Source organism: Micromys minutus (assembly GCF_963924665.1).
Source record: "Micromys minutus genome assembly, chromosome: 19".
Lineage (NCBI taxonomy): Eukaryota > Metazoa > Chordata > Mammalia > Rodentia > Muridae > Micromys > Micromys minutus.
The window spans coordinates 2,423,142-2,435,501 of NC_137954.1; the positions used below are offsets into that span (position 1 = coordinate 2,423,142).

General features: G+C 40.4%; 1 protein-coding gene across 1 annotated transcript in view; it reads right to left on the reverse strand.

The window, feature by feature from the left end:
• Nucleotides 1-12,360, reverse strand: part of STAT4 (signal transducer and activator of transcription 4) — a gene marked incomplete at both ends in the record, with an annotated part of 86,095 nt that overhangs the window by 10,452 nt on the left and 63,283 nt on the right. Inside the window, 5 exons of the mRNA XM_080933294.1 lie at nucleotides 109-192; nucleotides 9,211-9,255; nucleotides 10,312-10,405; nucleotides 10,509-10,526; nucleotides 10,984-11,043. Of these exons, the coding sequence (XP_080789420.1) occupies nucleotides 109-192; nucleotides 9,211-9,255; nucleotides 10,312-10,405; nucleotides 10,509-10,526; nucleotides 10,984-11,043 (301 nt within the window). The remainder of the gene's footprint in view (nucleotides 1-108; nucleotides 193-9,210; nucleotides 9,256-10,311; nucleotides 10,406-10,508; nucleotides 10,527-10,983; nucleotides 11,044-12,360) is intronic.

Sequence of the window (12,360 nt, forward strand, 5' to 3'; positions counted from 1 at the left end):
TAGGTGAAGAATAGACAACCATCCAGAAGGACTGGGTTCTTACTATCAATGCTGACATGTGGCTGTAAATCTGTAAAAAGGAAGGTAGCAAGTAGATGAGACACCCACCTCGAGGTTAATGGTGAGGCCATAGAGGCAGATCTGGGTCTCAAATGTTATGGAGTGCAGCTCCTCTGTCACCATGTGGCAGCCCTGTGGGGAGACAGGTGGATCCGTTTCTTATAAAGGCAGCCTTTCTATCTGAGAGCTGGAAGTTAATAAAGTGGGAATTTTCCATAGTTTCACAGTATTTAAAAATAAGGCAAATAATGACTTTCAGTTTCCAAAACATGAGCTATTTCTTTTAAAATCATGGCATATTTCCAGTATTGGAAATACAAAGTTATTCTTCATTTTTTCTAAAACTAGTTCTTTGGGTTTGCCAAGTAATTTATAAAATAAGCCACATATTTATGAATCTATATAAAGGACTTATGCTCTTATAATGAATTGTATAGAAAAGAAACCAAGGCCCCTCTGGCCAAACATAGGTGAAAACATACATTTTCTTCTGTTTGCTCCAAAAACTTTAATAAGATTTTAGTAAAACAAAATTGTCATCTAAATTCCCAGTGTGAGGCAGGAAAGTGTGGAAAAGTTGGAAGAGGATTGGGTCTTAACTACTCTGAGGTTGAAAAAAGGAGGCCCAAACAGGCCAGCTAAGAGCCCCAGCCCACGAGATGACTTCTATAGGACTTCTGGCCTGGCCAGGTAACAAGTAGTTTTCTCTTCAGAGCAGATGAATCAGCAGAATTAGGAAAACTTTGCATTCTAGGTAGGCAGCACCTTGTGGCCAGGGGTGTAGGGTCAAGCTGAAGGGAGGGGGTTTGTGAAAGTCTGCAGTGATGGCCAAGCCCTCCTGCATTTGACATCGGTCTATGCATAGGCAGGCCTTATACCTTCAGGAAAGGGATGTGGACCAGAGCAGAGGTGAATTCGCCCGTTTTACCTCTTGGGAGCTGCTCCCTAAGAAACAGCTCCTAATAACTCATCCTTGATTCTAAAGTCTCAAGATACACAGAGGGCTGTCCTCTAATGGCTTTGATGGCCTTAGTCATGAAATGTCAAGATAATGATCGTCAGACATTTGACAAAGTTTCTCACAATGAAGTACAGGTGTGAAATTAAAGAAAAAAAAAACCCTCTGAAGAAAATACCAAAAAAAAAAAAAAAAAAAAAAAAAAAAAAAAAAAAAAAGAAAAGAAAGAAAGAAAGAAAGAAAAGAAAGAAAGAAAAAAAAAAAGAACGTGGGTTTTTTTTTTTGTTGTTTGTTTTTTGAAGTAAGCAATGTATACCAAAGTCAGTTTGTTCAAAGTAAATGACAAAGCAGCCAATTGTATCGAATGGTTATTGCTACTAAGTTGTGCCCAGCAACTGTACAAGAGCTGAAGAGATGCCAATCACAATAAATAAATGAAAAGCCACAGTCCTCACCTCTGTAAACTTCAAGAAAACCAGAGATGTCATGGGAAGTCTGAGGTTTCAGGAGTACAGAAATGAAGGACTATTTGCAAATGACCGAGCATCAGAATATAAAATAACCAGAAGAAAACGAGTGCTTAAAAAAAAAAAAAAAAAAAAACAAAAAAAAAAAACAAAAAACTTCTGAAGAAAATGATTTCCAACTCAGAATTCTATACCCATCCAAACTACCAGTCAAGAGTGACCATAAAAAGTGTTTCAGATGTGCAAAGCCTCAGGAAGCTATTCCTGAAAATCTTCTCTCTGGAAGCTGTTGAAAAGTTTCCATTAATAATAATGATAATGATAATAATAATAATAATAATAAGAAGAAGAAGAAGAAGAAGAATTATAATAATAAAGTCAGCTAAGAAAGAGGAGGACACAGGTCTAACCAGTAGAAATGGAGGTAGATAACAGAAAAGAAAACTAAACAACCAAACAACAACACACTATGTAATAACATACAACAGAATTAGAATGTAAACAGGAAAGATTGAAGGGAGAAGTTATAGCCCAAATCAGATCAAAGCTGCTATTTTTAAATAATAGCAAACTCCACTATCTATGGAACTAGGGATATAGCCATGATAGAAAAGACAAAGAAATGCTCAGATTGACATGCTTAGCCGTGCATGAGGATGAAGTTTCTGATGAAATGTTCAGGGCGACGTGAGCAACGGGTTCTCAAGTTAATTAAACAAACACTCAAAGAAGCAGTATATCCAGGGAAGACTGAAAACAACAGGAGGATGAGATACAATCACAGTATGCTGCCTGACTCAGACTTTGTATAATTTATGAGAGCAGAGGGAAATATATATGTATCAATACATCCCCTAAAAATGGGTCATAACTTAATCTTGTGTTTGGGAAAGAACGAAAGAATGTAAAATGAAAAATTAAAAACTCAAGATACCAGAATTACATTTACCTCTCAAAAAGTGAATCCAAGGGAAGGGTTAAGTGGGAATGACTGGAAGGGAAATTGCTATTTTTCTCTGATGACACCCTACAGCACTTTGCTATGCCTACAACCAGCAGAACTGTCGCCATCTAGAAGCTTAGTAGAAAAATGGAATGTTGAGCCCAGGCTTACAGAATCAGATCTTGCATTTTAACAAGAACTACAGGTAGGATTTGGGAAGCAATTATTCTTGATGTGGTCCATTCACATTTCATTTAGTTTCAAAAAAAAAAAAAAAAAAAAAAAAAGACGTGGGACGGTTTGTGATAGAAAGCTTAAACCGTTTATAAAACAAGCCTAGGAACGAGTGAGCAGAAGTGGACTTGTCTAAATTAGAACAACTAGGTAAGATCAGAAAGAACGGGGTTGTCATGGGAGAGACGGGTAATGACACAGAGCATCAGTGAAACTTCCGAACCCACTGTGTTCATTCTGAAATAAGAAAAATTAGTCAAATGTGGTATGAATTAGAGCTGCATGAGAAGTCTGATAATGCAGAGGGTGCCACGCTTAGGATTCAAAAGAACAGTACAGATTGAAAAGGCCACTCTTGGGGCTGGAGAGATGATGGCTCAGTGGTTAAGAGCACTGACTGCTCTTCCAGAGGTCCTGAGTTCAATTTCCAGCAACCACATGGTGGCTCACAACCATCTGCTATGAGATCTGATGCTCTCTTGTGGTGTGTTTGAAGACAGATTTAGTGCACTTATATATAATAATAAAAAGAAAGAAAGAAAGAAAAGGTCACTCTTGGGCTAGAAGATCATTCTGCCCGAAAATAGTAAACGTGGCAGGCTGGAGTCACTTTGCATCACATTAGCAGTAAGTTATATATAATAATGTAATGCTGCTTGCAAAGCCCTTAGACAGCCACTAAAACCACTCAGTACATGAACATACCAAGGGTTGCCCATTAACTTTGAGGACAATTCCTACTTTAGGATTTTGTTTTGTTTTAATCTGGAATAATAAGAAGTCTTCTTGGCGAATTTAACCAATTTCTGCTGTTTACATGAAATCTCCTGATCCTTTATGATGCACATTCACAACAAAACATGGCCAGGTGGCCAATACCCGTAACCGACTAAAAGAAGTCTGGAGGAGGGCTCATCATTAATTTCCACGGCCATCACTCAAAGCCTCCGTTACTTCACCAATGCAACGCAAGCCAGATGCGATTCAGTTTCACAGTTCTAAGACACCACCCAAGACGATTACAGATTTAAAATAGACATATTTAATAAGAAATTTGACAATTGGCTGAACAACGTGACTAAGGCTCTGCATGGCAGAAAGTGTACAAACTAATGTTGAGATGCCCCTGTATGATTTTGTCTCTCTCCTGACTGTCTAGTAGCACATCCTGGAATCCTAGACAATATGAGCCAATAATTAATTCCTCTGGTAAGAAGAAATTCTTGTCTGTTCCTTCGTGTTTGCTTGTTTGCTTGCTTATGATGGGTGTCCTGTAGCTTAGGCTGGCTTCAGAGCCATGAGCTGAAGAATACCTTCCTCCTGTCCTCCCTCTCCCCCTAAGTACTGAGGTTACAGGCGTGCACCACGGTGCCAGCACTTTGCTTGTTATAAAGCTATAACCTACATCACACGGGAAAATGGCAGCACTTAGGAACTAATCCTTTCGGCAAATATTTATCTAGCATGTGCAAAATAACAACAAAGCCAAGATCTGGCTTGGAACTGGGAAATAATGGGAAGAGGGGGCTAGTGGCACAGAGCCCATAACCACACGGAATGACAAGTGTCCTTAGCATGTACAGCCAAGATTCTGGATGGATGCTCTACTCTCAGAAGGGCTGGGTTTATTGGGAGAGACTTAAGCTGTCTTCTCTCCTAAGGAAAGCAATGTCTCTATTCAGTGCACAGAAAGTCAGCTTGCTGTGACCTGTTGGGGCTAGTTGGGTCGTGAGTAGTGTGTCTGTGTTTGAGAACACTGAACCATAAAAGGGCATTTGTTTGGCTATTTAGTGAAGGGAAACTTGTCACTCTGGGCTCACTGGTAGCTTCTTTGTACTTCACACCTTTCCACTACCTACAGACACCAACTCCCAGTCTGTGGCTAAAGTCACTAATCAGCCAAACCTGCTGACACAGAGCGATCTGGAGAGACTAAAATGTCAGCAATCCTTCTGAAAGGGCCTGGAAATGCTTGTTCTACATGAGAGCAGTAGCTTCAAATTCTGCTCTCTTGAGAGATGATGGAATAATTTCATTTATTTATTTTTAGTGCGACTCTCCCTGGGAAGAAACAAAGGCAGGACAAGATGGCCATTGGGGGTATACTGAAGTATTCCAAAACAAAAATGTAAAGTTCATTTAAAACCATCTAAAGCTTCTACCCTTTCCGACTTCTGAAGATTGTAAAATTTCAGACAAAGAAGCATCAGAGACTGTCTGTTCTAATGAGTTTAAAAAAGAAAAAAAAAATGTGTAGAGGATGGGGTTTGGGGTGTGTCAGAGAAAAACTGGTGGGAGTTGATCCTTTTCTCTCCACATGGCTGACGGGAATTGAACACGGGTCTCCTCATGCTTGGGCACAAGGATCTACCATGGAGCCATCTCACTGACTGGAGCTTCCTTGTTTTGTTAAACATCAAAACATAGTTTAAAATTTCCTATTCATGCTCCCATCTGTAAAAAGGATTAAGTAAAGCTAACCCAGAGCAACACAGATTAATCTCCAGTTCAAGGGAGGGGTAGTTGTAGAGAATCCTTTGTTCAATGTGTGGAAGTTTCACCTATCAATAAAAAGCCTATGGCCAATGACCTGAGGCAGAATTAGAAGGTGGTCCATCCAGCAGAGAGCGAGAGATATAGATATATGGATAGATAGATGGATGGATGGATAGATAGATAGATAGATGGATGGATGGATGGATGGATGGGTGATGGATGGATGGGTGGGTGGGTGGGTAGGTAGGTAGGTAGATAGATAGATAGATAGATAGATAGATAGATAGATAGATAGATAGACAGATAGATAGATAGATAGACGGAGAGAGATTGGGGAGGATTTGGGGAGATAATCAGACATGAGAGATTCACCCCAGACACAGACATGAAACAGGACCAGTAACCAGCCACATATAAAGGCTTAGAATAATAAACAGGTAATTGAGTTATGAACTAGTCAGGGGACAAGCATAGCTGTTGGCCTAGGCATTTATCCATACAGAAGAAATTTCAGAGTCATAACTTTGTTAACTGGGTCATGGGTGAAAAAGCCCAAGGTTACAGATAGCTTTGACTACAGGCAGAAACTCCTGAAGCTCTTGTCTGGTTCTCTGAGAAAAGAGTGCGTGTCAGGCAACTTCCTCCCTTCGCCTATGCTTCAGGCCAGTTACAGAGTGCTTTAAATCTAGGGAGAATGGAGAAATCCCCATCTCCTTGACACCCCCTTGTCAGTTAAAAGTCATCCAACATGAGTTTCACAATCACAAAAGCACAGCTTAAGAACCCAAGGTAGTGTGTGTGTGTGTGTGTGTGTGTGTGTGTGTGTGTGTGTGTGTGAATAGTAGGTCAGTGTAGGGACCTTGGGGTGGAATCAAAGAAATGCAAAACAAGAAGATTCTCCCAAAGGGGGTATTTAGAAATGTAGTCTGAGGTTTTAGAGACAGATCTGCATGCAGACTGCGGTTGTGCCATGAAAGAGACCATCTCTCCAGCTAAGCCGATTGTATGGCACATGGGCAGAGAAAGGGGACGACACTGGCTTCAGGTCACTGAATGTGAGCTTCCATGTAACACCTGGTGTCCAATGAGCAGTAGAACAAATTGCTGATCTGTGAGAACCACAGCCAACCTATGCCCACACACCACCAATAACTCACACATGGTTCTTCTTTGGTCTGTCAACAACCCTGGGAGTGCAGGGTAACATTAACCGTGTTCTGTAGATAGGAATTGAGAGGGGGGACAGCGTGACTTAAAAAGTAGAACCCAATTCAAGTGCTGTTCATATACCCCAGAAGCACACAGTGTGTGGGGAGATCCGAACCCAGCAGGGAAAGAGCATTCATACTTCCTAAAGATTATTTTCCTTCTAGGCTGGGCAAGGAGTTTATGATGAAATAGCTCTCACTTCTGTGCTAGTATAGAAGGCTATCTGTGAGGTGAGGCGCTCCACCCTCCCAGAGATTAAGATCCCAAAGGGATGTATCCCAGAAGGATGAGCAGTATAGACTCTCAAGGTTCATAACTGCCTGGTGCAAACTTGAGTGAGGACAGCTCCCCCAACTTGAATACGTGTGTTACCCTCTTAGCAGTGTTATTACCAGAATATACACCAGGAGCAACTGTTAAATGAATTCTTGGCAGGGCATGCCCACTTGCTGCAGGTGTTCTTAGAGAAGCAATAGCAACCACAGAAGCTTGAAAATAAGGTGATGGTATCTTTGCTTCCCACCTCCCTAAAATGCATTACTACCATCACTGGCTCTGTGGGTTTATGAACAACACCACTGTATACACCAACTATTCTTTTCCTCTCCTTTGGTCATTTCTACTGACCAAACCCCTGATGACTGGATCATCTTTCTCCACGTTTCATGCCAGTCAACTGTTTCTTAAGCACACAAAACAGTGTTTGAGCCTGTGGCTTGTTCTAAATGTACCTTGACATCATACTAAGATTCTATCAATAGGGGGAGCTCAGAGAATATCTTAAACACAACAGCCCCACTTTTACAAACTTGAAAAAAAAAAAAAAAAGAATAAGCAGTCATTGTATGGCTGTATGATTTTGTTATCAACTGGAAAATAAGAGGACATAAATTCAAAGCAATATAAGCAGACATTACTAATAAGACAGTGCTTGGGGTTTGTATAGAGGAAGATGATTTACTTAGAGCTCTGTCTCTAAAGAAATCCTAGTACAAAATTTTTATTTCATGTTGGTAAAGATGACAGTGTACTGCAAAAGTTGAGCTATTTGGATGTATTCCCGTTGGATATGTTTTGCTTAAGAAAAGTTCAGAATAATTGTGCCTGGTTTGTTCAGACTGGAAAATAACAACATTCAGGGATGTCAAGCTGAATGAAATATTACAACTGTGTTCAGAATTCCACTGAGATGTGTGTAATGGGTTTTTGTTTATAATGTTCTTTATAAGAATGGTTCAGAAAACTTAGAAAAACCTTCATGGGAAAGAATTCCTCTTATTTATTTTGCTAGAACCCTCAAGTACAAAAGTACACATTCTATGTACAGTGGCTGGGAGAAATGACTCACGTGAGGCTCTGCCTTCAGCCGTGACTCCAAACAGGAAGGAGCACAGCTCAACTTCCATAGGGCCATGGGATATAATGGTTTCTAAGATGCAAGTGAGACAATGAAGAGTTCACAGAAGGGAATGAGACTGGACATTACACCTTTGTGAGTCATGTGGTCTGTGTGTGTGCGAGAGAGAGGCAGAGAGATAGAGACAGAGACAGAGAGACACACACACAGAGACAGAGACAGACACAGAGACAGAGAGACACAGAGAGAGAGAGACAGGGAGAGACACAGAGACAGAGAGACACATAGAGACAGAGAGACACAGAGACAAAAAAAGACATGCACAGACACACACACACACACACACAGAGAGAGAGAGAGAGAGAGACTACTGCCACTAGATGTTGGGTTTCCAAAGTTCTTCCATATCTTCTAACCATCTGTCTTAAGAGCTATGAGTATTATAAAGCCAGGCAACTGGATCTGTAGAGGCTGTATTGGAACACACTTTTACTGTTGACAACTGCTTTGAGTTTCACCTCAGCAGGCTCTGAGCAAGGTGTGTGAGGTGTCATATTCCCCATCACTCAGAACATAAGGAATGTTTCTTTATCATGTGATTTTCAAAAGATGTCACTGTTGGAATGTGGACCCAAATTTAGACTCCCTCTATCCAAACTTGAAGATCAAAACTATAATGGCTAATTTTTTGGGCTAACGTGGAAGATGGCCTTCATGGGCACATGGAGCCCGGGATTCCACCAGTCTTCTGGCTGGAATGTGACGGCTCAGGCAAGCTTCAGTTTGTCCAGTTCGCTTGGTGAAATACCAACCTTAGAGATCAAAGTAACGAATACTACACAATCAATTCTTTCTTCAGGTATGATTTTCTGTAATCTGTCATAATTTTTGAAACTTACTTCACATCTGTGGGAAAGGGGATGATTTTAAGATAGTTGACTATAAAGGAGAGCTAATTAAATAAACATAGCACCTCTATAAAATATAATTAAACTTTCGGGGGGCTTTCAAGACACGCTTTCCTTGTGTAGCCCTGACTGTCCTGGGACAGGCTGGTCTGAACTCACAAAGATCCACCTGCCTCTCCCTTCCCGCTGCTGTAGGAAATGCATGTGCCACCACCGCCTGGCTGTAATGAAACCGTTTGAATCACGTTCTCCAAAAGGACTGGACATGACGGACAGCTGTCAGCCATGTGAAGCTGCGTCCAGCAAACATTAGGAAACCATGTGCGTGGCATATTTCTGAGGCTTAGATCTATAAAGAGAAGATTCACTGATACACCAGAAGTATGTTTTCTCTTCAGAGCAATTTGGCATCTTACTTCAATTTTCCTCTTTAAAGATTTCCATACTATCTGCAATGAGCAAACTGTAGGTTTATAGTCAGGAAAACAGATTTGATTTTATACACAATGAAGCTGTTTAAGAGAAACGAATGTCAGTGGACTGTCTCCTAGGAGAGCTCCAGAGCTGGAGTTTCCTACCTCGTTTCCTTTACTCCCAGAACTGCACTTCATCTCCTTCGGTTGCTTTGAAAAGAAAACAATAGTGTTTAGATAGAGGGTCATTATCAGTAACACATCATGTCAGCCTCTGCTGCACCTTCATCTTCCCAGCCAAAGGTGGAGGTTGGCTTTTTAACAACTGTTACCTCACCCACTGAAACTTCACTTACCTGCGGAGAGCCAACACAAGTTAAAACTGAAAACCAAACCAACCCCAAATGCTTATACATATACATCACACACACACACACACACACACACACACACACGTGAATATGTGTGTGTGTATGTGTATTTCTGCTAACCAGCTTGATGTTTCTGAAAGTGGAACCTTAGGCTGATTCAGTGGTATTGAACACCCAGTAGGCACTGGGTAAGATATAGCATGTTTCTGGCAAGAAAGGCAATAGGGCCTTTGGAAATCCAAGAATTCTCTTTCTCTCTCTCACTCTTGCTCTCTTTGTGTGTGTGTGTGTGTGTGTGTGTGTGTGTGTGTGTGTGTGTGTGTGTGTGTGTGTGTGTGTGTGTGTGTGTGTATGTGTGTGTGTGTGTGTGTGTGTGTGTGTGTGTGTGTGTGAGAGAGAGAGAGAGAGAGAGAGAGAGAGAGAGAGAGAGAGAGAGAGAGAGAGAGCACTAGTTCAAGAGGAAGTGGTAAGCAGCAGAAGCCTGAGATGGGGCAGGGACCAGAGCTTTCTAGACAACTCCAAGGTAGATTGCACAACATACAGTGATGTGCTAGGACACCAAGAACAGCCCAGGCTGTCGTGAATTGAAAGTGCTTTCTGCTACACGTTATTGGGTGTCACTTCCTGGGGGACTTGAAAAGTGAAACCAGAACAGCTCTGCACTTTAACCCAGATCTCTGCCGCCGTGAACACATGCAGCGGCACTGCTACTAAGAGCTCACTGTCTGAGTTCTTGCTCCATGTCCTTTCTATGTGTTAAATTTTTGATGGTGGCATGCTTTGTTCTTCACTGTGGTACTTGATCTCACGAAGGAAACACAGCAAAATACTCTGAATTATATAGCCTGCTAACAAAGCTGGGGAGGAGCATCGTGTGGTCTTACTTGCTTCTTACCAAATGTCTAAACTCCACTGAGAGGCTCCCATTGGAAGATTCCTCACTGGACATAGCTTTGACATGAGTTCCACAAAGCACAAATCTTCTATTGCTAAGGAGAAAAAAATCTTTGCTTTTAAAAAGGTTTTGGATCAACATATACTTAAGATAGTAGCAAAACAAAACAAAATGAAACTGCACAGTAAATATCTTACCTTAGAGTTGAAACATTCCTGTAAAACCAAGAACAGACTTTAAAATGAGCTGTTTATTAGATCCAGGAAGATATTTTTAAGACTACTTCAAATTGTACCCATGGAGTATCATCTAAACTTCATAAATCTTTGGGCTGGAGAGATGGCTCAATGGTTAAGAGCACTGACTTCTCTTCCAGAGGTCCTGAGTTCAATTCCCAGTAACCACATGGTGGCTAACAACCATCTGTAGTGAGATCTGATGCCTTCTTCTGATAAGTCTGAAGACAGCTACAGTGTACTTATATACATAAAATAAATCTTTCAAAAAAGAAATCTTTACAGAGTTCAGTTAAATGTTTGAACTTGAAGTCAAATATTTAAAGTATAGTTCTATGTCAAGTAAAATAAATAAAATACAAACATTCAAAATTATTGATAAGAATTGAAAAGAAATTGTTCATTGCTGTATTTGAAATTAAATTAGGAAGCTTACTTGTCAATGGATGCCTTTACTTTCACCTGGTAGTTTAGCTCTGGTAATTTTATTAGCAATCTGGAAAGAGACAGGAAGAATCAGAGATAAAAAATGGAGGTGATAAAAGCTTTTTCTATATTTAAAGAATTAATGTGTTCCTAGCATATACATATAAATAAAACTACATTGTTTCCACTTATATGTTAATGTGCTGTGAAATAAAAACTTAAGTTTGCTCTGTGACTTTACTGGCACGGGTCACTGTCACTGCTGACACACACACGTGCTGTTCACACTGCTGACACACACACTTGTGCTGTTCACATCTTCTCAGTGGATAGGTACTGGGAAACACCTTGGCCCATTCTGAAAAACCACCGTGTGTTTGGGTTGCAATCTAGATGAAATATATGTAAAAAAATTTCTTTGCAAGTCTATTAACATGACTCCATCTTCTCATACCACAGAAACAAATGCTTTGTAAACACAGCAAAATAAATATTTTGAGAATTTTTATGGTGGAAATATTGAGAAACAAAACCAAAGTTCTAGAATGAATATGAAAAAATTCCAATTTTGTTGTATTGTAAGCATAGTAATATATTTACATAGGAGTAAATATGCTCATAGGTTAAAAGAAAGTCAAACTTGAAAGGAACAATTCAAGTACAGTTATGAATTCCTCAAATTCCTTCTTTTGATGTCAGCCTATATATATATATATATATATATATTTGCATTTTGCCCCCAAATCCCCACTTGTGCTTATGTCTGTGGGTTCCTTGCAGCTGCAGATATAATCAGTCACTTACCTATTCATCCATCCCAAACCTTATATATTCATTCAATATATACATTGAGTATCCAATATATACACTGAGCATAAACTCAGGTACCTGAAAACATTGGCTAAGGGAGAAAGCAGGACATGGCTATGTGAAAGAATCCAGCTCAGCAGATGAGCCCTGTATAGTACGGAGGGGACCATAGCTCATCATTGGCCGGGTGAAGCTGTGCATGTGGTGAAGCAAAGGGTCCTTAAATGTCTTACATGAAACACAAAGATGGCTCCAGAGCAGTGTGTGTTACGTGTAAGACAGTGAAGAGGGTGGTCTCAGAATATAAACATCCTTTTTTTCCCCTTTTATCATCTTCTTCCTTATTTGGCTCCAGAAAGGATTTTGTCTAATGTGAGGCATTAAGCCTAGTAGAGCTGGGGGCTTGAGATCCCTTTGGGGGGGGCTTTTTATCAGATACTTACTTATAAATTATAATTTATAACAGCAACAAAATTACAGTTATGAAGTAGCAACAAAATACTGTTATGGTTGGGGGTCATCACAACATGAGGAGCTGTGTTAAAGGGTCCCCACAGGACGGTTGAGAACCTAGGAT